This window comes from Manis javanica, chromosome 2 (genome assembly GCF_040802235.1).
Source record: "Manis javanica isolate MJ-LG chromosome 2, MJ_LKY, whole genome shotgun sequence".
Lineage (NCBI taxonomy): Eukaryota > Metazoa > Chordata > Mammalia > Pholidota > Manidae > Manis > Manis javanica.
The window spans coordinates 669,807-691,849 of record NC_133157.1 but is presented as its reverse complement, the minus strand read 5'-3'; the positions used below and the strand labels follow the sequence as shown (position 1 = coordinate 691,849).

The 22,043-nt window shown below is 62.0% G+C and overlaps 4 protein-coding genes across 14 annotated transcripts; 3 read left to right on the top strand and 1 right to left on the bottom strand.

Moving 5' to 3' along the window:
• Window positions 1–1,065: 1,065 nt before the first annotated feature.
• TUBB4B (tubulin beta 4B class IVb) lies at window positions 1,066–3,549 on the top strand. Its single transcript, XM_037007554.2, has 4 exons — window positions 1,066–1,274; window positions 1,521–1,629; window positions 1,700–1,810; window positions 2,346–3,549. The coding sequence occupies exons 1-4, from the start codon at window positions 1,218–1,220 to the stop codon at window positions 3,404–3,406; spliced, it is 1,338 nt and encodes a 445-aa protein (XP_036863449.1). The 5' UTR covers window positions 1,066–1,217; the 3' UTR covers window positions 3,407–3,549.
• CIMIP2A (ciliary microtubule inner protein 2A) lies at window positions 3,457–9,315 on the bottom strand. Of its 9 annotated transcripts, XM_073221172.1 has the most exons (11): window positions 9,281–9,315; window positions 8,596–8,681; window positions 7,766–7,975; window positions 7,549–7,629; window positions 6,738–6,846; window positions 5,524–5,735; window positions 5,179–5,441; window positions 4,952–5,078; window positions 4,558–4,652; window positions 4,057–4,174; window positions 3,510–3,645 (listed from the first exon to the last, which is right to left on the bottom strand). In XM_073221172.1, the coding sequence occupies exons 5-11, from the start codon at window positions 6,791–6,793 to the stop codon at window positions 3,542–3,544; spliced, it is 975 nt and encodes a 324-aa protein (XP_073077273.1). In that variant the 5' UTR covers window positions 6,794–6,846; window positions 7,549–7,629; window positions 7,766–7,975; window positions 8,596–8,681; window positions 9,281–9,315; the 3' UTR covers window positions 3,510–3,541. The 9 variants fall into 9 exon arrangements, with proteins under 9 accessions (XP_073077295.1, XP_073077302.1, XP_073077307.1 ...); XM_073221194.1 differs by lacking the exon at window positions 9,281–9,315 and having other exon boundaries at window positions 3,457–3,645; window positions 4,558–4,584; window positions 8,260–8,681; XM_073221201.1 differs by lacking the exon at window positions 9,281–9,315 and having other exon boundaries at window positions 3,457–3,630; window positions 4,558–4,584; window positions 8,260–8,677.
• On the top strand, window positions 8,691–11,283 carry STPG3 (sperm-tail PG-rich repeat containing 3). 3 transcript variants are annotated; one of them, XM_073221165.1, is made up of 5 exons: window positions 8,691–8,867; window positions 8,963–9,120; window positions 9,441–9,529; window positions 9,619–9,895; window positions 10,018–11,283. In XM_073221165.1, exons 1-5 carry the CDS (start codon window positions 8,761–8,763, stop codon window positions 10,149–10,151), a joined length of 765 nt encoding a protein of 254 aa, XP_073077266.1. In that variant the 5' UTR covers window positions 8,691–8,760; the 3' UTR covers window positions 10,152–11,283. The 3 variants fall into 3 exon arrangements, with proteins under 3 accessions (XP_073077266.1, XP_073077262.1, XP_073077260.1); XM_073221161.1 differs by having other exon boundaries at window positions 9,222–9,529; window positions 9,766–9,895; XM_073221159.1 differs by having other exon boundaries at window positions 9,222–9,529.
• A 1,381-nt stretch (window positions 11,284–12,664) lies between these two features.
• Window positions 12,665–21,996, top strand: NELFB (negative elongation factor complex member B). Its single transcript, XM_017640978.3, has 13 exons — window positions 12,665–12,966; window positions 13,254–13,429; window positions 13,616–13,715; window positions 14,092–14,322; window positions 16,141–16,326; window positions 16,911–17,023; window positions 17,606–17,708; window positions 17,908–18,003; window positions 18,171–18,313; window positions 18,399–18,505; window positions 20,695–20,836; window positions 20,925–21,033; window positions 21,145–21,996. Exons 3-13 carry the CDS (start codon window positions 13,665–13,667, stop codon window positions 21,289–21,291), a joined length of 1,428 nt encoding a protein of 475 aa, XP_017496467.1. The 5' UTR covers window positions 12,665–12,966; window positions 13,254–13,429; window positions 13,616–13,664; the 3' UTR covers window positions 21,292–21,996.
• Window positions 21,997–22,043: the final 47 nt, after the last annotated feature.

Sequence of the window (22,043 nt, the reverse complement as noted above, 5' to 3'; positions counted from 1 at the left end):
CTTTAGAGAGGAAAATACATAACCAGGTGATTCCCCCAATACCCTCCCGGAGCGGGCAAAGGAGGGTAAATTCATTGAGAAAACAAGAATCCATAGAGGCCTCAGTGGCCACGGCAAGGAAGGCATTCCAGGTAGACCCCAACGGTGTGATTTATTCGTTGCAAATACAAAAATGTAGTGCAGGTAGTTTTCTAAACGACTGAAGGCACAACCACATGTAATTTAACTGCCCTTCCTTTGTGAGCTTGTTTTTGCCCAAATATAAATCGGGGAAATGTAAGGGCATGTCTCAGCTCAGGCAAGCTGATGCGTGGTTGGGGTAGCAGGACTGGGAGCCCGGCGGTTCGGGGCCGCCCGCGCCCAGAGAGGTCTGGGCGCCGCCCTCGTCTCCACGCAGCTCAGTGCGCTCCTGGAGCGGCACCAAGGCGACAGGCGCGGAGCCAGTCCGTCTCCACAACAAGCGCGCGGACCGGGAAGGCGCCGCCCTGCCCTCCGTGCACCGCGGTCCCCCGCCTGGATCCGGCGCAGCGGCCCACGTGCTCCCTCCCCTGACTGCCAAGGAGGGAGCCCCGCGAGGCCAAGGCCGCCCGTCCGTCCAGGCGCCGCGCCCCTCCTCTGTTCCGAGACCCCGGTTCGCGGCGGACGCCCTCGGGAAGGCGCACGGTGCTAACAGGCCCGAGCGTCCGGCCCGCCTTCACCCGGGCTGCGACCCCTTCCTTCCACGGCGGGACCTCCCGCCCCCGCCGCCCCCGCCGCCCCCGCCGCCCCCGCGGCCGGCCGGAGCCTGCGCCCACAGCCCGCGCGTCACCTCGGCACTGCGGCGGTTACCTGGACGCTGGTCTGCTCAGCCAATAGCGCCAGCCCATCGGCGTGATCTCCGGAGCCAGCCAATGAAAGGACAAATCAATCATTTGAAACACCCAATGGATAGAGCACCGCGCACGAAGTGGGGCATTTTTGATAGGGAGAGCCGAGGCCTCGGCTGACCAATAGAAAGAGAATGGCACTGGGAAGGCGGGCGTTAGGCAGCTTGACTGACGGAGCCAAAGCCAATCAAACGAGGCAGTTTGTCAGCCTCGTTCCGGCGGCCCAATAGGAGGCTGCAGGAGGCGGGCGCGGCGGCTATATAAGTGCGGGAAGAGCGTCGGTTGTAGCACACTGCGCATCCGCTTATAAGCTGTTGTACTCGTCCATCAGTAACAGCCGCTGCCGCCGCCATGAGGGAGATCGTGCACCTGCAGGCTGGCCAGTGCGGCAACCAGATCGGCGCCAAGGTGGGCAGCGGGACACCAGGGCCTGGCAAGGGCTTGCGAGCAGACGGGCAGCGGGAAAGATGGCGGCGGCGGGCGGGCAGCGCCCCGCATTGCGGCCGCGCGAGGCGGGGGAGCGGCGGGCTGCCCCCGGGGACCGGCAGCGGTGGGGGAGGGGAGGGGAGGGGAGGGGAGGCCCGCCCGTCCGGGGCGGAGCCGGCCCCGGCCAGGCGTGACTCAGCCGGTCGCGGCCGCCCGCTTCTCTCGCAGTTCTGGGAGGTGATCAGCGACGAGCATGGCATCGACCCTACTGGGACTTACCACGGCGACAGCGACCTGCAGCTGGAGCGGATCAATGTGTACTACAACGAGGCCACCGGTGAGCCCCCCGCCCCTCCCCAGTCTGCTGCCGCGACGCGGCCCCTGGCTGACGCCTTCCGCCCCCGCAGGTGGCAAGTACGTGCCCCGCGCCGTGCTCGTGGACCTGGAGCCCGGCACCATGGACTCCGTGCGCTCGGGACCCTTCGGGCAGATCTTTAGGCCGGACAACTTCGTCTTCGGTGAGCTGCGCGCGGGTGGGGGCTCGGTGGCGGCCTGGTAGCGAGGACGGCTCAAAGGTCAAGGGGTGCCCAAGGTCACCACCGGCAGCACCGCAGAGCCGAGGTGTTAGTTCGCTCTGTCTCCCGAGCGCAAGCCAGGGCCCCTGGGCACCCTCCTCCCTTTCAGCCACTCAATCCCCTCCCCTAAAGCGGCTTTGGAGGCCCAGCTGTCCGCTGCAGGAAAGGAGCCTGCACATGTAATCTCCCTGCAGGGAACGACGAGTTGGAGGTAGTGGTGGTTGTCTGTCCTTGGGAATTGGCAGGGGCCGCCTGTGGGAGGGGCTGGCCCATCGGTAAGCCATCTCAGCCTGATTCCTAATTTGGTTTTTAACCGGGCAGGTTGCTGCTTTTATCAGTTCAGGGGTCCACTACTTGGTGTATATGGAGCATAAGCTCTCCGCGTCACCACGTGGCGTGTTATTTGGCATTTTTGGCCCAGGTGACCAGGGGTGACCGCATGCCTGGCCAGAGAGTGACTGGCTGTTCCCTTTTGCAGGTCAGAGTGGTGCTGGGAACAACTGGGCCAAGGGGCACTACACGGAAGGTGCGGAGCTGGTTGACTCAGTGCTGGATGTAGTCCGAAAGGAGGCGGAGAGCTGTGACTGCCTGCAGGGCTTCCAGCTGACCCACTCCCTGGGGGGAGGGACTGGGTCCGGGATGGGCACCCTCCTCATCAGCAAGATCCGGGAGGAGTACCCCGACAGGATCATGAATACGTTCAGCGTGGTGCCCTCGCCCAAGGTGTCGGACACGGTGGTGGAGCCCTACAATGCCACCCTCTCGGTCCACCAGCTGGTGGAAAATACAGACGAGACCTACTGCATTGATAACGAGGCGCTCTACGACATCTGCTTCCGCACCCTCAAGCTGACCACGCCCACGTACGGCGACCTGAACCACCTGGTGTCAGCCACCATGAGTGGGGTCACTACCTGCCTGCGCTTCCCCGGCCAGCTCAATGCTGACCTGCGCAAACTGGCTGTCAACATGGTCCCCTTCCCCCGCCTGCACTTCTTCATGCCGGGCTTCGCCCCACTGACCAGCCGGGGCAGTCAGCAGTACCGCGCCCTGACAGTGCCCGAGCTCACCCAGCAGATGTTTGATGCCAAGAACATGATGGCTGCCTGTGACCCCCGCCATGGCCGCTACCTGACCGTAGCTGCTGTGTTCAGGGGCCGCATGTCCATGAAGGAGGTGGATGAGCAGATGCTTAACGTCCAAAACAAGAACAGCAGCTATTTTGTTGAGTGGATCCCCAACAACGTGAAGACGGCTGTCTGTGACATCCCACCCCGGGGGCTGAAGATGTCCGCCACCTTCATTGGCAACAGCACAGCCATCCAAGAGCTGTTCAAGCGCATCTCGGAGCAGTTCACGGCCATGTTCCGGCGCAAGGCCTTCCTGCACTGGTACACGGGTGAGGGCATGGACGAGATGGAGTTCACCGAGGCCGAGAGCAACATGAACGACCTGGTGTCCGAGTACCAGCAGTACCAGGATGCCACGGCCGAGGAGGAGGGCGAGTTTGAGGAGGAGGCTGAGGAGGAGGTGGCCTAGGCTGTCTTGTACCCGGTAAAGTGTGGAAGCCATGTGAACTCTTTATTCACTCACACCCTGTTTTCATGTCTGTGCACTTGCCCTTCTTCCTGTCTTGGCATCACATGCTGTACAGACAACATCATTAAAGCATTTTCATAGTGCATGCTTTCGCCTCTCCAGTTCCTTCCGACAGGCCTTGCGGGTACTGTTACCGAATGTCAGCCCATAGTTGTCCTGCATGGCTGCAAGGGGCAGCACTACTGCTGAGCTCCTGGGCTTGTCCCGGGCCCAGGACGCGCGCACTGTCAGAGGGGATCAGCCTGGCTGCCGAACACACAGGCTTCTGAGGAGCTTGGGGGGCTACCTTGGGCACTTTCCTCCTGAGGGTAGGTCTGTCCTGTCCACACTAAACCTCCAGAGAGCCAGCGTGGTCTGGAGGTAGTTCTGTGCCACTTGAAGTGCAGGGGGTTGAGTCCCTTGGGGGACACTGGAGAATGATGGGGTGTTGGGCAATCCTACCTCAAGCGGACCCTGGGGACATAAGCTGGGGGTCACAGCTGGCCTTGTGCCAGTGGTCCCGTGGGTAGGAACCCTGCGGCCTGAGCCCTCCCCCAGTGGCCTGGCCACTGAGCTGTCTGAGAGGCAGGCAAGGAGCCCACTGTACTCACATGGTATGAACCCCATGTAGAAGGGTATCAGGCCCCTGCTGCTGTAGATGGTGGTGCTGGGCCAGTGTGTGTGGGGCAGCCTTGACTCCAGGGCACAGGTGGGGTTTCTGAACAGGAACTAGAGGAAAAGAACAGGTGTTGACATGTGCTGCCTTCCCCACCTGGCAGCCAGGGAGCAAAATGTTCCTGCTGGTGAGGTGGGGTAGAGGGGGTTGGGCCTTCTGGGAAGTGGCTGATCTCAGAGGTCTTTTCTGTCTCCCCGTCTCCCAATGCTCCAGAGCAGGATGCCAAGACCAGGTGAGGACTGGCAGGGGGAGCAGCCTCCTCAGGCCAGGCAGAGCCCCATCCCCAGGGCTCTAAGGCAGGTCCACCTCCACAGCCCCCTCCAGGGAAGCTGCTGAGCCCTGGCCCTGGCCACTGGGGTTTGGAGACTGCTGTGTGGGGCCTGTAGGCTGTGCTGGACACTGGAGCAGCCTGGGCACGGGGTCCTCATCCTCATACCTGGTGCCTGTCGAACTCGTCCATAGCCTGTGTGACGCTGTCGTGGTAATTCATCCCCATCACCCAGGCAAACCGGGGGATGAAGCCGGTGTAGCCTGGGGAAGACAATGTCAGGGTCCTGTCCCAGGTGCCCTCCCCCTTCCCCTGGGCTCACCCAGTTGGCCCTAGGCAGGTCAGGGAAGTCGGCTGGGCCGCTTTCCTTCCCTAGACATTGACGACTGTCTGCTGTGGCCTGTGGACTGACTGAGGAACCAGGAGTTTCCAGCCTTGCTAGAAGCTGGGCTCCAAAATGCAGTTTTGGGGCAGGGCAGGGTCCACAGGCAGCCCTCATCCTGCCTGGGCCCCTGGAGCCTTGTTGGGCAAGTGTCCCTCAGCCCAGGCCCCAGGTTCCCACCTGAGATGGCCTTGCGTTGGATCAGGTTGGGGTGGTCCAGCTGGGGCAGCCTGTGGAACTTGCCCACGTCTAGGGTCTCATGCTGGTGTGCTGGGGGTGGGTACTCATCCCTCCTGCAGTGGCACAGCTGAGATGGGGAGGAGCCAAGTTACCACCCCAGCCCCCCCTGCTCCCCATCCCCAGGTCTGGCTTGGGTGAGACTGTGTCCCAGTGCATCTTCCAATTACCTGGTCCTGCCCTGGGGCCTTGAGGATGGGGGTGGTACTCTTCCATCCCTCCTCCCTGTAGGCCAGCCACTGGCCCGGGTGTCCAAGATCTTTGGAGTCCCCCTTCCTGCCTGGCGGGCATGGGAGGTAGGGGTGGTAGGGCAGTAAGCCTGCAGGCAACAGGACCTGCCTGGGTATGTTCTCCAGCCCCGACGGCCCCTGGGCGTCCACCTCCTGGGGTGGGGACCGGCCTAAGATCTCAAAGTTCTTGTGGGGCTTCAAACCTGTATGGACAGGGCAGGCGTGAGTGACAGCAGGCAGGAGGGTGGGTCTGGGATGCACAGGGCTTGTGGGCAGGCAGCTCACCAGTGTAGTGGGGGACGTCGGGCTCAGACAGGTCACGGCAGGGGATGAAAGGCGTCTTGGGTTTGCTGAAGTCCTCAAACCTGGGTTTGGCTATGGGGGACAGCACAGAGCAGGGGCTCTTCGGCACACTGGGGTCTGTGAGCAGCCGCGCTGTGGTGCACCCATAGGTGTTCCCCACCTGGTAGCGCATCTGTGGATAGAAGCCGGCATAGCTGCAGAGGGGAGAGCGGGAGAAACAGCGAGCAGGGTGTGGGTCCAGCCTGCAGCCACTGGCAGGTCACCTGACCTCACCTACAGACTGGGAGGTCCCAGCAGCACCTGCCTTCTGGGGATCTTGAGTCTTGAATGGGCAGCACATACCAAGCACCGAGAACAGGTCTGGCCCACCACCATTGGACTGCCACCCTGCCGGCACTTGGCCACCCAACAAGGGCTTAGAGAGGAGAGGAAGCTTTTCCAGGGATGGGGACGGGGTCTGGGCTGGGCCAAGGCTCAGGGAAGCCCACTGGTCTGGAAGGCACTGTGGGGATTTGGCCTCTTTTTGCCACCCAGGAGGCCAGCCTCCAGCTGTATGGAACCGGGATTGTGGAGACAGTTTGGAGGGCTGCTGGTCGGAGATGACGGTTGAGCTGAGTGTCATTTAAAACTATCGCATGGGAAAATGGGACAGGCGTCACGGTGCCGGCCCCAAGTGGGGGTGCTCTGGTGGTTCAGTGCCGCCTGGGGGGCCTGTGTGACCTCCCAATAAGGCTGAGGTGTGAGAGCAAGAGCCTTCTGCAGCGTCTGTCACCAGTCCCACCTTTCCTAGACCATCATGGAAAGTCAGATCTGGCTTCTTCCCACACATGGATGTGTGTGTATGAAGGTGTGCACACCCACTCCGTGGAAGGCTCAGTTCTACTGTCTACAGGGAGCAGGGAACCTAGTAAGGCACCTGGCCCTCCAGCAGTCAGTTAGCTCTGGGCGCCCATGTCGTCTTCAGAGCGTCAAGCCCTCTGGAGCGTCCGGGGCTCATGCAGCCAGCCTCTGCCAGCTGCGGGGCTGTCCCCGGTCCTGCTTGCAGGGCAGAGTTGGCAGGGAGGGCAGGCCTGGGCCCTCAGCAGCCCTGCCCAAGCCCCTCCAGCCTCGGCTTTGGAGCTCCCCACACAGCGGGGCTTACGCGCTCAGGCCCCAGCCCTGCTCCCCCAGCCTCCCTCCAGGGCTCCAGCACTTACCCGGGGATATAGTGAGGTTCTGGCGTGAAGAGGTTGTGTTTCTGACTAGCTGTCATCTTGCCTCAATTCTGCTTTTGCTGGTTCCAGCCCCTTTGCAAGTCCCTGTTGCCTGGCAACGATTGTGAAGAGGCCCAGCCCTGTTGGACCCCGCCTGGGTTCAGCCCCTTCCTTAATGCTTCCATTTTACAGGTGGGACACTGAGGCCCATTCAGGTGACAGGCTGGGGAGGTGTCACACTGAGGACCTCAGAGCTCAGAAAGATGGGACTGACTGTCGGTGCAGCAGAGTTGGCCCTGCTGGGAAGTGGGGGTGGGATTAGGCCTGGATTCTTGCCACCCCAGGAGGCCAGCAGCCAACTGAAAAGCAGTTCCCCCCAATCCCAACTCCTCTCCTCAGGTGAGAGGCCCTGGGAACTTTGGAGGTAGCATCTCAAGCCTCAACAGTGAGGATTCTGACTCTGCCCTCAAGGGTCTTTTCCCCACAGCTGGGCACTATTTTCCATTTTAAATGACTCTTTTTCATGTGTGTGTGTGTAGGAAGCACTTTCTAAGCACAAAAACCAATAAAAATATTAAGGAAAAGATTAGCAGGTTCAAGTACATGTCAAAAAATAGCATAAACATTACTAAAAGGCAGATTACAAGCTTGAAAAAGGTGGCAACAAGGATTATGAACAGATATGATGTCAGTATAAAAGCCTTACAAATTGAGAATATGACAGATTATCACCCCAATAGAAAAATGCAGCTATGTGAACACCTTAAGAAAAAAACAACCCACAGCCAATAAACACATGGAGAGAGGGTTGAACCTTAAACGCTGACGATGAGTTTCAGATGCTCACTGCTGGCAGGGTTGTGGTGAGAGTAAGCTCCACTTCGGGGGACGCTGTCTGGAAAGCAGTTTGGGGATACAGATGGAGTCCATACAAGACATTGCATACTTTGACCCATTGCTCCCATTGGTAGGAGTCTATCCCGAGGAAATGACCGACATTCCGCTGAAGGCGTATGCATGATGTCACCTACCAGGGCAGTGTTTGTTGTGGGGAGAAATCAGAGCTGACCCGAACGACCAATGACAGGGGCCTTGTTACAAAGCTGTATCTGCAGCCCTGTCGCTTGTGCCCTCAGAGAACATTGTGCAACACAAGAGGTGCCCCAAGCACAGAAAGGGCTGTGAGCCCCTCATCCTGTTGGAATGTGTCCCACGTAGGATGCCCCTGAGACCAGGTAATGCTGGATGGGAGAGATAAGGAGAGGAAGAGACTGCCTCAGGGTTGGGGGGGCTCCCCTGGGCTGAGTCCTTGACTTAGGCCTGCTCGGCGGACTACTTGAGGCCAGGGCTGGGGCTGGTAGGCTGGTCAGCTCCACAGGGCACTGCAAGGACCCTGGTGCCTAGGTGGGCTCTTGCTCACTCAGGCCCATTGCCCCTTTGCATTTTGGCCTGGGCAGCCTTATCTATGACACCTTCTGGCCTCCGTGTCCCCAAGCAGAGGACAGCCCCCACACCTCAGCCCTACCTGCACCGCCAGGTGGCTCCAGGGTCAGGCTGCCTCAAGTCAGCACAATCCACTCAGACCCATCAGCTGTTGCTTGGCTTTTCCAAGGGTTGGGTTTTGCGGGTGGAGGGATTCCTCCTCCTCCAGGGAGCCTCCTTGGACCACTTCTGGCTGGCCCTGCACAGCTGGGCCAGCCAGAAGACCCGCTTCCTTTTCTACCTCCCAGAAGCCCCGTTAGAGTAGCCTCTGACCCTCCAGGGGACCCCAAAGTCCAGGAAAGGGGAAGGGTTGGGACAGGGAAGGGGAAAGGGAGCCAAGGAGGGCAGGTTAGAGGTCCTTCTGGCCAGGCTGTCCTACCTGGCAGCTCAGGGGAGGGGCCTCTCTGGGGGTCCCACTGCAGCAGTCCCTTTAGGGCTGGACAATGCTCCTTCCCCAGGGAGTCCCTGGCAACCAGAGTGGGGGCACCAGTGAGGTCACAGAACCCCAAGGTGCCCCTGGGGAAGGCAGCCAGAGACTCTGACAATGAATTTTGACCAGAAGGCTGTGAAATTCCTGGCAAATTTTTACATCAATGGAGGCAAACACTGGACCCATGGCCCCTTGAGGCAGAAGCTGCTCGTGCCCACCCGGTAACTTCCCAGGGTGGTGGGTGGCTGGGAGCCGGCCAGGGCGGGTGGCCTGGGCCCCTGGGCTGGGTGGCAGGCAGCTGTCATCTCCCCTGCAGGCCCAAGGCTGCTGTGAGGTTGTCGGGCCCGGAGCCAGGGGCTGCCTGTGAGCAGATGCGGCCCCAAGAGGCGCAAGAGTTTCCAGCTAGCATCAGGATGCACACGCATCCCCTCCAGGAGCCCCCACCTCCCTGCACCCGGAATCTGAGAGAGCTGCGTGAGTGGGGGTCCCGGCTGCCCCCGCCCCAGTCTGGTCTGGGGAGGCGGGGCACGGTCAGGGAGGGGCCTGCCAAGGAGCCAGAGTTTGTTCCCTGCCAGTGCTGGAGCTGCGGCCCCCCGTCGTGACCGACCTGGATATCCCCGGGCCCACCACGTACCGGGTGCCCGACGCTTCCGTGCGCGAGTCCTCCCCACACCCGCACTTCAGCTTCGGCCGCAAGCCCCCCGCCCGCGGTGTGTGCGCCCCCTCGCCCGCGCCCGCCCCCTGGGCTGCGCCCCGGCACTGGCCCTGTCTCCCAACCACGCTGCCCCCTGCAGAGGGCGGCGGCCGCAGGGCGTGGCGGACCGTGTGGTCCCAGAGGGAGAGCCCCGTCTCGCAGAAAGCCGACTTCAAAAGGGAGCCAGAGGTGGGGGGCTCGGACCGCACGCGCGGCGGGAGGGGCGGGGGCGGGGCCTGCGGGCGGCGGGCGGTCCTGCAGCAGCCCCTTCTCCGCAGCGGCCCTCGCCCGCAGACCACCGGCCGCTCAGCCTCGGGGCCGGCCGCCCCGCCTCCAGGACACGTGGGGCCCGCGCCCGCCTGGGGCAGCTGCGGGTCGGGGGTGCCGTTCACCAGGTCCAGCCCCACCTTCAGGCCCTTCCGCAGACCCCGGGGGCCGAGAAGCGCCCCAGCCCCAACACCTACGACATCCTTCCCGGGTGCTGCCTGCAGAGGTCGCGCCCGCCCGCTTTCTCCCTGAGCCGCTCGCCCGCTTTCGACTCCTGGGTCAGCTACTGTAAGGAGGCCACGGAGACAGGCCAGTCCGGGGCAGGGTGGGATTGCGGCTTGAGGCAGCTGGGGGGCCAGGCAGCGGCTGGCGCTGTAGCCTTGGCGGCCCCCCGACCTGTCTCTCTGCAGCCCTCACCCCTGGCCCAGCCACCTACCACGTGGAGGACTGCTACAACTCGCGCTTCCCCTCAGCACCCGGAGTGGTCATCCAGGGTGTGCGAAGACCCAAGCGCCACGACACGGGCCCCTTCAGCATGCTTTAGCACCCACTGGACGCAGCCGGCCAGCCGTTATGGCAAGGAACCCTCCCTGTCCCTCTGGGGCATTCCCAGGCCCCCCGCCTGGCCTCCTGACCTTCTGAATGGGCCAATCCACCACCCACCCTTCCGGCTGGCCAATCCTTCTGTGCTCTGTGGACGAGGAGGGCCCAGCTGCAAGCCCCCTTCTGCCCGCCACATTGCAACACAGAGATGCTGTTGGTTCCTCTAAGTCTGTGTCTCCTTGGCCACCACCCTGGCCCAGTGGGTCGTCCTGCGGATGTGGTCTGGGGCTGGCCTGTCATATCTGGCTTCCCCAGGCTAGGGGTCTCCCGTCTTCTTCCCTTAAGTGCTCTCTTCTGTAGGCTGGGTATGATGGCAGCCTGGGACCTGTGGGCAATGAAGGACACCCCACCTAGCCATGCCACCCAGGGGGATAGGTCAGCTGCCAGTCTGCCTGAGAATCAGGAACTGAGGTGTTGGGACAGAGGTGGGGGTCAGACTCCCTGAGGGGCCATCACCTTAGGTGTGACCAGCCTGCCCAGCTACCAGAGAAGGCCCAGAAGACCAGCTGATCAGGGACTGGCCCCATTTCCTCCAGCCCCTGCCCAAAGACCTTGAAAGCATGCCCAGGGCTGTGCAGACCAAGCCCCACCCAGGACTCCCTGAGTCTACTTGTTAGGGCCCTGCTCCTGCTCAGAGCAAAAGCCTGGCCATTGCTGGTCACTACAAACCAGCCTTCCAGTTGAGGGGTGGGCCCGAGACTGTCTCCCTTGCAGGGGCCTCACCTGCAGCTTGTGGTGGCTCCTGTCACAGCACCAATTCCTTCCTGGGTCTCCCTTGTGCCACCCAAGCCCTGGACCAGTGCCCGTCCTGTGTCTCCTCAGCCAGATCTCTGCCCCTTTAAAGGGCAGTGCAGCAGCCCTGCTGTGGTGTCTGCCTGTGGGTAAAATTGTAACATTTCCAGAGTATCTCGCCTGGTTTTAGTGCATCTGCATATCCTCAGGGGTGGAGAGAAGTTCATCTCCATGTCAATGGGTGATTGCCTGGGCAACCAAGGGCTTAGCTGTACCTGAGAGGTGAGGGGAAGTGTTGATTTTGCTTCTGCCGGGCTCAGGAAAGAGAGACGGCCCCGGACTGCAGTTTGTAAGCAATAAATGTATTTTAAACTTTATTTCTCCTTTTGACTGATTTTGGTTTCAGAGGTATTCTGCCCCGGAATTTCCTCTCCCCGGACTTACACTGCCTCACTCACCTCTGGCAGGGAGGCTCAGGCCCAGAGAGGGTCTGCATGCTGTGTACCTGTGACCTCTTCTAGGGCTGAACTGTCTGGGAACTGATCCTCGGTGGCCCTGGAAATCAGAGCAGTGGGACTGCAGACGGTCATCACTGGACTCTGGGTTGACTAGCTTGGCCAGCATGCAACAGAGAGCTGTGGGAGCCCGGCCTTTCGGAACCAGGCCCACGGTGAGGGTGCTAGAACCTCTGCTCAGAGCTGCACCATTAGCAAACTCCCAGGGGTCAGAGGAGTGAGACCAGCTGGGCTAAGGAGGGAAGGCTACCTGTAGGAGGTGGTAGAGGGCCGGGCTTTCAAGGATGAGCAAGAATTTGCCGGGCAGCAAAGATAATTTCTAGCAGACCTTAAAGCCAAGGCACTTGAAAAGGGAGTGTCTGATGTTTGGAATGGCCAAGCTTGGGAGGACATAGGGCTGGTGGGATGGAAGGAGGGGAGCTGAAGGGGTGGAGGGGCTGCAGAGGGCTGAATGCTGAATGCAGGGGTGTACACATGTAACAAGGGGAGCCTACCGGCCCAATATGAGCTGCTCGCGCCAGAAGGGACAGGGAACATCCTAGAACCTGGGACCTGTGTTCACAATGAGGCAGGCTGTAAGTCAGCAGGAGGGCCTATCACCTTGGGTTAGCCTGGGGGCTGGGTGCTCAGTGACCAGAGGACAGCCACTCTGTCTCATTCCCACTGTGCGTCCAGGTCTCTGCTAGGCACCCCCGTAGCCACCCCCACATGGAGGCACACTGAGACTTTAGTCTTCACAACGACCCATGGTCCCTGTTTGGCAAGGAGGAAGCCAGGTTCCAGAGAGAGAAGGCCATGCACCTGGTGGGACCTAGGTGGAGGGAGCTTCTTGGTGCTGGTGCTCCACTTACTCAAACAAAAATTTTCTCGATGTCAAGAGGCTGCTGTGAAATCAGCAACGGGATTTTTCATGATCATGAAAATAAAACGTACTTAGCTAAAATCTCCGTTCTGACACTCAGAGGAGGCCGACCCCAACAGCCGCAGCCCCCCCCGTGCCCCACCCCTGCCCGCTGCCCCCGCAGCCACCCCGCGGGGGATCGGGCTCTGTGCTCCCAGAGGAGGGCGGGGCCTCGCCGGCCGTGAGCGTCACCCCGGCACCGCCCTCGCCCCGGCCGCGAGCCCGGCGCCGCTCCCAGAAACCTCTGCGCGGCGGTAGCGGCGTTTCCGGGGGCCCGGCCGGAGGGCGGGCCGGGCTCTGCGGGGCGGAAGTGGGCGGCTGCGGTTCGAGCAGAGCCGTGCTGCTGGCGGGACCTGGCCGAGCTGGAGGGCGTCGGGGAGCGGGGCTCGGGCGGCCCCCGGGGCCCGGGCGAACGGGCTGCCGGGGCGCCTTCGGCGGTCTCGGCGGCGCCAGGGGAGCGCGGGGGGGATGGGGCGCCGGGCCGGGCGGGCGCTGGGGCCTCGGCCCTGTTCGCGGGGCTGCAGGACCTGGGCGTGGCCAACGGCGAGGACCTGAAGGAGACGCTCACCAACTGCACGGAGCCTCTGAAGGCCATCGAGCAGTTCCAGGTGGGCCCCGGAGGAGGCCGCGCCGTCTGGGCGCCAGTCCGGCCGGGGGCGGGGTCGCCAGATGGAGGAACCGTGTGTCCCCAGCCAGTACCCTGTTGACCGACATCTGGGGTCTCCAACTTTTGCGATTACGACCGGCGCTGCCGGGTCCATGGCTGCACCTACTTGCTGAGCTTGGGGGGTCCGGGGTCTGGCCAGACGTGGCTGGGGCTGAGGTTCTGTTGTCGCGCCCCCCGCACCCCAAAGTGATCACAAGTCGACCGCAGGCTGACCCTCTGCTGCTTCAGACAGAGAACGGAGTGCTGCTGCCCTCCCTGCAGTCGGCCCTGCCCTTCTTGGACCTGCACGGGACGCCCCGTCTGGAGTTCCACCAGTCGGTGTTCGATGAGCTTCGGGACAAGCTTCTGGAGCGGGTGTCAGCCATTGCCTCGGAGGGGAAGGCCGAGGAGAGGTGGGTGGGCAGGTGAGGTGTCCAACCCGCCTTGGGACCGGCCACATCGCCTACTGTGACTCTGGCTACACATGCTCTCTCCAGAAGGGGGCCTCTGCCCCGTGTGTCCCACCCGTGGAGACTGGACCCCTTAGATGTCTGGGGACAGACCTTCCGACTGAGTCCTGTGCAGCTCCCTCAGCCTGCGAGTTTTTCCAGGTCCAAGAAGCTGGAAGACCTTCTGGAGAAGAGCTTTTCTCTGGTGAAGATGCCATCTCTGCAGCCAGTGGTGATGTGTGTCATGAAACACTTGCCCAAGGTAAAAGCCGTGGGGGTCGGCATGCCCAGGGCACCCACTGCGCAGCATCCTGGCTTGGGGAAGTGGTCCAGATGTCAGCTTAGCTGCAGGGAGTTTTCTGAGCTGCATGCCCGAGGCAGGGACAGTGGCAAAGCACATCCTCTGCACTGGCTTCTCCCTGACGAGCCACGTAGTGACCAAAAGCTTGGCATGAGAGTCGGGGTGCAGGGCCCTTTCTGGGAAGAGTGGTTTATTTTCAGTACTGCTGCCTCTGTCTGCAGACACAGGTGCCCCCGTTCCTTGGGGCTGGGCTTGAGGCAGTTTCTGCCGTCGTTGGAGGGTGGGGTGGCGGGGTGGCGGGGAGAGGCCTTGTCAGACAGCCTGTGGGGTCGTGTAGGTTCCTGAGAAGAAGCTGAAGCTGGTGATGGCCGACAAGGAGCTGTACCGGGCCTGTGCTGTGGAGGTGAAACGGCAGATCTGGCAGGACAACCAGGCACTCTTCGGCGACGAGGTCTCCCCGCTGCTGAAGCAGTATATTCTGGAGAAGGAGAGCACGCTCTTCAGCTCGGAGCTCTCCGTCCTGCACAATTTCTTTAGTCCTTCCCCCAAGACAAGGCGCCAGGGTGAGGTGAGATGGGGCAGGATGGGTGCAGGGCTGGGTGGCTCTGAGGGGCCCACTCTGACCAGCCCCTCTGCCACTCCGTGAATGTTTGGGTTCTGCTTCCGGACGTGTGGACTTGTCCGTGTGGCTGGCAATGGGGGCTGGCAGTGTGGTGTCTGGGTGCGGGTCCTTGGCTCTACAGACTTGGTGTCTTTCGGTCAAGCTCACCTTGTTTTCAGCTCAGAAATTTTTTCCGATTTTATGTTTGACTCATGCGCTGCTTTGACATTGACAAACGTTTCTTGAGCGCCAACTCCTCACCACAGGTGCCTGGACCCTTGAGTGACTGACCCCGGAGGTCAGGGCACTCGCGGTCTTTTGGGGGACAGGACTCTATGCAGTAAAAGTCTTGTGTCGGTTGCCAAGAGCTCGAGGGGCAGGTAGGGCTGCGGAGACAAGAGGTCCCAGAGCAAGACGAGGCAGGGCTGGAGTCCGGGAGCAGGAAGAAGAGCAGGGGGCTGCGGGCGGAGGCTCTGGAGGGGAGCAGGCCAGGTGTCTGGCCGTCCAGGGAGACGAGGAGGCCGGGTGGCTGGAGCTGAGAGCACGTGGGCAAGTGGGGTGGGGGTGAGGTCAGGAAGGCCGGGGGCCACTGTGGGGACTTCAGCTTCTCTCAACGAGGTGGGGGTCACTGAAGCTGCCTGACCTAGCTCCTGGGTGACTGCTCTCTCCACAAGGAAGGTGGTGGTGACATGGGGCTGCTGGCTGAGTGGCATTTGGTGTCCTGTTGCATTTTGTCATGTTCAGCTGCCCATCTTGGGGTTCCGTGTGTTTGGCAGGCAGTAGGACCCGACCGGATATTCTTCCCAAGTCTGGTCCATGGTTGCAGCGCTGCTTCCTGGGTGGGCCTCGGAGCAAGTCCCCGGGCCGCGCTCTCTGTGCCTTCCTGCTCGTCTCACGGGAAGCCTGGCCGGTGGTCCCTTCCTTCCTTGTGCTTCCCTCCAAGCCAGTGATCCCCCTTGGGACCCAGGGCCTTCCTGCTCAGGTGTGGCCTGACCGCTGCAAGGGGAGAAGATCTTGGCAGGGGACAGCATCCTCCCGTGGTCTTTGGGCGGGGGTCAGCCGGTAGGGCCGTGGCTCTGTGACCAGTGTCCTGAGCTTTCCGTCCTGCCTCATTCGTGAGTGAGGCAGGCCCTGGGCCGTGGTCAGGGCTGGCATGTGTCAGTGTTGTGGTGTTGAGACGTGAGATGCAGGTTGTGGCCAGGCCTGCTCTGCTGCTGGAGCCCCAAGGCCTGTGGAGAGTCCTTGGCAGGGCCCTCCCTCCAGGTGGCCTTTGGGCCCAGTCTGGGATCCTGCTCTTCTGTTTCCTTGCTGCATCCAGCCTGGGGCCTTGGGGCTGCTACGGTGTCTGTTGCCCCTGCCTACGTGTGCGTCTTTCCTGCCGTTAGACGCAAGCCCAGCTACCGTCAGGGCCAGTGAGGAGCCAGCGGCCGGGGCAGGAGCCTCTCAAGGGTAGACAGGGAGCAGGTGTGGGCGGGCCTGCGGGTGCCAGAGGAGGGGTGCTCTGGGGAAGACACAGCCAGGCAGCCCAGCTGGGCCTGAGCCAGTGGCAGTGAGGCCTTGACCCAAACTGAGGATGGTTTGCGGGGTGGGGGGCCTGGCCTCCGGTGGCTCTGCGGAGTCTGGGGTCACAGGCCTGTGGCCTTTCAGAGAAGCCATGCGGCCTGACGTGGGGTTCACCCCCTCAGAGCCAGGGGCGCCCCCTATCGGAGCCCACGAGGGCTAGCCCCAGACTGGCAGAGGAGGGCATGGAGGCTGTTGGTGACAGTGTGGGCCCACCCGCCGCAGGTGGTGCAGAGGCTGACACAGATGGTGGGTAGAAACGTGAAGCTGTACGACATGGTGCTGCAGTTCCTGCGCACGCTGTTCCTGCGCACACGGAATGTGCATTACTGCACGCTGCGCGCCGAGCTGCTTATGTGCCTGCACGAGCTGGATGTCGGCGACATCTGCTCCGTGGACCCCTGCCACAAGGTGTGCCTGCGGGCCCCTGCCGTGGGGCACACCTGCCCCCTTCCCCCAGCGTCCCTCCACCCCTGGAGCTGAGGGTCCTGGTATCTGGGCCCCACCTGCCTGTTGGCCACCCAGCTGGGAGACAGTGTCCTCTGGCTCTTGACCCAGAGCCAGCCCGGTCCATCTGGTACTCCCCTCCAGCCGGGGCAAGGCCCTGTGGCCACTCCTGGACCCTTGCTCCAGCGTCCTCTGCCCTGCCCTGGATCCTCAAGGCCGCTTGTTGGCGAGCACCAGGCTCCAGGCACGCTCTTGCCCTGGCATGGACACTGTGTGGCTGAGGTGGCATCACCTTTAGGGGGCTGTGGGGTCCTGCTGAGACTGAAGCGTCCTCCCCACACTGGGGGCTGCTGGAGAGCCCCCTTTCAGAACAAAGCACAGATGCTGCCTCTGTGCCGACCCAAGGGGACCTGGGCCCTCAGACCTGTTACCCCGGGCCAACCTGGACGGCTGGGCAGCCTGAGGCCAGGCAGCGTCTGCCTGAGAGGTGAGCACTGTTCCGAGGCTGAGCTCTCTGATCACAGCCTGACTGTGCTTGGTCCCTGCAGTTCACCTGGTGCCTGGACGCCTGCATCCGTGAGCGGTTTGTGGACAGCAAGAGGGCCCGGGAGCTGCAGGGGTTTCTCGATGGAGTGAAGAGGGGGCAGGAGCAAGTCCTGGGGTGAGGGCCGCCCTGACCAGTCCTGCTGGGGTGCTGTGTCCACAGGCACGGGCAGGGGGTCGGTTCCGGTGTGAGGAGAGCTGCCTGGTGCCTCACGTCCCTGCTGAGAGGGCTCTGGGCCGAGGCTGTTGCAGTCCCGGCCAAGCCAGGGCCCAGGCTGGGGCTGCAGGGCCTGCGGTGGGTGGGAAGCCCCATCCTGGGGTCCGCTGTGCCCGGAGGTGTTGGGGTCTCGTCCCTGGAGCTGCTTTCTCTGCGTGAGCCCTGTCTAGCCCTCGGTCACCGATCCTTCTCTCTCTGTGATTGTCTCTGGGACCGTGGTTGAATTTATGATTGAGTCCAGGTCAGGTTTTCATAACCAAAAGAAGGACTTTAATTTTTTAAAAGGCTTTTTAACTTCTCAGTTTCTTGAGTAAGTTAAGGGCAAGTTACAAAATGTAAGCTTTTCTTTGAAAGACTTTCCAAGTGGGATGGGCTCGTTCTGCGTGGAGGGCTGTCCCCCTGACAGCGGCTGAGGCAGCCTAGCCCGTGGCTGCCCCTCGGTGGGCTGGGGGTGTCCCTGTTCACATGGGTTCATCTTCACAGGGACCTGTCCATGATCCTGTGCGACCCCTTCGCCATCAACACCCTGTCACTGAGCACTGTGAGGCACCTGCAGGAGCTGGTCGGCCAGGAGACGCTGCCCAGGGTGAGTGTGCTTGGCTGGCCACGCTGCCTCCCAGGTGGGTGGATTGGCGGTGGCCAGGTTTGCACAGGTGTCTGCTGAGAGCACCTGTTGTCTGCGGAGGGCACGTGGAGCCTACGGGAGGAGCTGCCAGTCCCGGTGTCTGCGAGATCAGGGAGGGCACGGCTCCAGTGAGCTCACACTGAGGCCCCGCGCCCCACAGGACAGTCCTGACCTCCTCCTGCTGCTCAGGCTGCTGGCGCTGGGCCAGGGAGCGTGGGACATGATCGACAGCCAGGTCTTCAAGGAGCCCAAGATGGTAATGGGCTTGGGATGGGGTCACTTCTACCCTTTTTTTCCAGGGGCTATGGGGCCCTGAGGTCAGGAAAGTGGGGTCTCTGGAGGTAGGAAGGAGGAGTGGGCCCTCAGGTTGTTGGGCCAGATGGATGTGAGGGAGGCGGGCGAGCTCAGGGCCCGTCTGCCTAGGAGGTGGAGCTCGTCACCAGGTTCCTGCCCATGCTCATGTCCTTCGTGGTGGACGACCACACCTTCAGCGTGGATCAGAAGCTCCCGGCAGAGGAGAAAGCCCCGGCCACGTACCCGAACACCCTTCCAGAGAGCTTCACCAAGTAGGTCTTGGGGCTGCGGGTGGGACCTGCGCCTTGGCTGCCCCGGGCGTGCGGGCAGCGCCCCCACTGATGGCCTGGCCTGCAGGTTCCTGCAGGAGCAGCGCATGGCCTGTGAGGTGGGGCTCTACTATGTGCTGCATGTCACCAAGCAGAGGAACAAGAACGCGCTGCTCCGCCTGCTGCCGGGGCTTGGTGAGTGTGCCCACCTGTGGGCCAGACCCCTCCCTCCTCCCTCATCTTCTGGAGTTATTTTGGGGCAAAAGGCAGGAGCTCAGCTTTGCACTTTGACAGATGCCTGAGCTCCTGTCACCACATGTTGAAGGGTCCTCTCCACAGTGACGGAAGAACCAACTTAATTTTAGCTTAATGTGTGCGGGGCAATGGAGCCCCTCAAGTCCGCAGGTGGTGGAGAGCGCCCCCACCCGAGGTGGGGAAGAGCCACTTCCTTTGGAAGCCTCTGGCTGCATGGAGTGCAGGGCGGGGGGCGGTTGCTGCAGTCTGGGAAGAGGAGGGAGGGGTCTGAGTGGACCCCCTTCAAGAGTAAGCTGCAGCGTGAGCCAGGGAGGGCTTCTGGAAACACCTGACTTCTCAGCAGCACACACACAGGCCCCGGGGCCTCCGCTGGCTCGGGTCTCATCTGGGGCGGTGAGGCTACTTTATAAAGATCTCACCTGTTACCTGCTGAGCGTGTTTCTAGGCCACTGACACATGGGGTGGTGGTGATGTGTTCTCCGCCTTTTCTGTATGAGGAAAGCGCTCTGCTGTGGGTGTTAATTTGTGCCTAGCCCCTCTTGAACCCGACAGCACAGGCCTGTTCTCTTAGTCTGGAGATCAGAAGTCCGAAGCAGGTGCCAAGCCCGGGCGGGAAGGAAGTCCAGGAAGAGGCTTCCCTGGCCCCTCCGGCCTCTGGGGGCCACGGCAGCCTTAGCCCCCGGCCCCTCCCCCTGCCTCCGCTGTGCGTGCTCCGGCTTCTGCTGCCCTGTCCTGCTATGCTCTGTAAGGACTCTGAGGGTGCGGGGCTCACTGACGTCAGCAGGATTGTCTCCCTTCTTGGGAGACAGTCAGCACACAAGGTGGGTCAGGACAGGAGCGCCTCTGGGGCCGTCCTGCTGGCCACCAGCTGCAGCCCGTCTGTCTCTTTCTGGAGACTTCCAGGAGCAGTTTTATAAATCACTTGCTTGTCTCATCTTTCTATTCATTACAGTGCTTTTCTCTTTCTCTCCTTTGTGTCATCAGTACAATCTAGTGAAGGTGGGCTTGGTTTTTTTCATTTTTCTTCTAACTTTTAACTTTTTATTATGGGGACTTCTGGTGAGATCAGAAGTGGAGTATGGGGAGGCCCAGGGCCCTCACCCCTCCTCAGGCTGCCTTGGTGATGGTCAGGACGTAAACCCTGATTCCCAGCTACTAGGATCAGACATCCTGACAGGAGGGCCCTTAAGGCCCACGACCGCAGCCCATGAGCATGCCTGGGTCCCAGGCCCGATGGCCACATTTCCTGAGTGGCACATAATGGTTTTGTGCAGGTGGTTTGTTCGGGTCAGGATTCCTTCCCTTGCCCATGTATCCTCTGCCTCTCGGGTTTCTCATAATCTGTAGGGCCACATGGGACTGACCGGGGGGACCAGGGCCCTTGTTCCCCAGTTAGGATGTGGCTGGCGCCTCCCTGGTGTCTTGACCATGTGCCCGCCCCCATGTCCCCCCGTGAGCGGGCCACAGGCTGCGACAGCGGTGGCCAGACACCAAAGACGCGCACCTTGCGCTTGGCTGGGGTCAGAACTCCCTGCTGGTGTTTCTGTAGCAGCTGGCACAGCCTCTGCGTCTGGGCACGCGCCCCCGTGTGGCCTGCTGCCCTCCAGCTGCTCATCGCCCTGCCGGTTGTGCGCTGTGCGCTCGGTCTCTCCTGTGAGACTCGTCCTGAGTCACTTTTGCCACCACTCTCAAGTCTTCCTGTTTGTGGCACCCCAAAAAAGGAGCACCTCCCTCTGTCCTCTTCCCATAGGGCGGCACCAGCCTTAGCCCGTGCCCTCCTGGGCCAGCCTGTGGCCCGTTTGTTCTCTGGTTACTGGTCTGGGTGGGATCCCTGTCTTGGGGTCTGCTTAATCCACAGTCCCTCGGCCCCTGAGCAAAGCCAGGGGTTTGGGCGCTCACCCCTGCTCCGCGGACCTGGGCACCACGCCTCTGCTCACTGCTTAGGCCCAGACCCCCCCAGCGGCCCCCACTGGCTGCCTTGCCTGCCCAGGCCCACCTTCTAGCCCTCAGGAAACCTGTGCTCAAAAGTCGGGGTCTCCCTACGATTCACAGGTCTGGGGAGCGGAGGGCTGGCCCTGGGCACAGGGTGTGAGTGGTGCCCGAGGTGGGCTGACGCCTACTGTTTGCAGTGGAGACCTTCGGTGACCTGGCGTTCGGTGACATCTTCCTCCACCTGCTCACGGGGAACCTGGCACTGCTGGCAGACGAGTTCGCCCTGGAGGACTTCTGCAGCAGCCTCTTCGATGGCTTCCTCCTCACGGCCTCTGCCAGGTAACTTTCTATGGTTCGGGCCCTGGCAGCCAGGGCTGAGGGGCAGGGGTCACCAGCTACCCACCGCCTTGCCCATGGCCTCTTGCAGGAAGGAGAGTGTACAGCGGCACGCGCTGCGGCTCCTCGTCCACCTGCACCACCGGGTGGCGCCGTCCAAACTGGAGGTCCTGCAGAGGGCACTGGAGCCGTCGGGTCAGGTGGGTGCCCTGCCGTGCTAGCCTGACGCCCCCTCCGGGTTTGCGTGTCGTCCGCGTGGGTCCACTCTGAGTGGCCTGAGGCCTGCCCGAAACCCTGCACTTTCCCTGCAGAGCGGAGACGCAGTAAAGGAGCTCTACTCCCAGCTTGGTGAGAAGCTGGAGCAGCTGGACCACCGCAAGCCCAGCCCAGCCCAGGCCACTGAGAGTCCGGCCCTGGAGCTGCCCCTGCCCACTGTGCCCGCCCCCACTGGGCTCTGAGGCTTTCCTTGGGCTGCTCAGGACTGGGCAGTGCCCCGGTAGGGACCTGTGAGCACTGGGGCCCCATGTCTCCTGAAGCGAGTTGGCTGCTCCTGGGGCTCAGGTGGGCTGGGTGAGACCCCCTCTGCCCTGCAGGCCGTCCTGTGGGTGGTGCCCCTCCACCGCCACAGCCCCGCCCTGAACGGGGTCCTGGAAGGGGTGTGCCATCTGTGAAAACGGGACCTGCGTTCCTTCTCATGCTTCCCAGCTATGGAACGCCTGCTCATGCCTTCCTCACAGGGTGGGTACCCACTACAGAGGAGGAACAGGAGGGCAATAGTTGGGATTAGGACTGAGCCGCCTGTTTTCCAAGGGGAGAGGGCAGAGGGGCCATAGTGTGAGGGCACAGGCTGGGCCGGCCCTGCTGGCAGATTGGTTTGTGGGCCGGGACGCCTGCAAATGAACCCAGCTCTGTCCACGTTGCTTCTGAGGTCTGACCGTGGACACTGGCTGACCCTGGACCCCAGAAGCAGGGAGCTGCTCCTACCCTGGCTGGCAGCACCCCATGGAGCAGGTACAGCCAAGGAAGCCTAGGCCTCCCACCTGCTACCTCAGTTTACCCCCTAAAGCCGGAACTCCTTGCTCGGCTGAGCCGTCTTGGCCCAGTGAGGGGTCGCTGTTACACACAGTGGGGCTGACTTACGTGAATAAAAGGCATTTGGTGAATGCATTGCGCTTGCACAGGCTGGGCACTGCACGCAGGCCAGGTGGGC

Excerpts from the sequence above, each read along its gene's own strand:
- TUBB4B (XM_037007554.2), top strand. The coding sequence starts at position 1,218 with ATGAGGGAGATCGTGCACCTGCAGGCTGGCCAGTGCGGCAACCAGATC. Across the intron at positions 1,275-1,520 it reads GCAACCAGATCGGCGCCAAG|TTCTGGGAGGTGATCAGCGA; the intron begins GTGGGCAGCGGG and ends CTTCTCTCGCAG. Across the intron at positions 1,630-1,699 it reads GTACTACAACGAGGCCACCG|GTGGCAAGTACGTGCCCCGC; the intron begins GTGAGCCCCCCG and ends CCGCCCCCGCAG.
- CIMIP2A (XM_073221172.1), bottom strand. The coding sequence starts at position 6,793 with ATGACAGCTAGTCAGAAACACAACCTCTTCACGCCAGAACCTCACTAT. Across the intron at positions 5,079-5,178 it reads AGGCCCCAGGGCAGGACCAG|CTGTGCCACTGCAGGAGGGA; the intron begins GTAATTGGAAGA and ends TCCCCATCTCAG. Across the intron at positions 4,175-4,557 it reads ACGAGTTCGACAGGCACCAG|TTCCTGTTCAGAAACCCCAC; the intron begins GTATGAGGATGA and ends CTTTTCCTCTAG.
- STPG3 (XM_073221159.1), top strand. The coding sequence starts at position 8,761 with ATGAATTTTGACCAGAAGGCTGTGAAATTCCTGGCAAATTTTTACATC. Across the intron at positions 9,121-9,221 it reads CCGGAATCTGAGAGAGCTGC|TGCTGGAGCTGCGGCCCCCC; the intron begins GTGAGTGGGGGT and ends GTTCCCTGCCAG. Across the intron at positions 9,530-9,618 it reads ACTTCAAAAGGGAGCCAGAG|CGGCCCTCGCCCGCAGACCA; the intron begins GTGGGGGGCTCG and ends CCTTCTCCGCAG.
- NELFB (XM_017640978.3), top strand. The coding sequence starts at position 13,665 with ATGCCATCTCTGCAGCCAGTGGTGATGTGTGTCATGAAACACTTGCCC. Across the intron at positions 14,323-16,140 it reads AGACAAGGCGCCAGGGTGAG|GTGGTGCAGAGGCTGACACA; the intron begins GTGAGATGGGGC and ends CACCCGCCGCAG. Across the intron at positions 20,837-20,924 it reads CTCCTCACGGCCTCTGCCAG|GAAGGAGAGTGTACAGCGGC; the intron begins GTAACTTTCTAT and ends GGCCTCTTGCAG.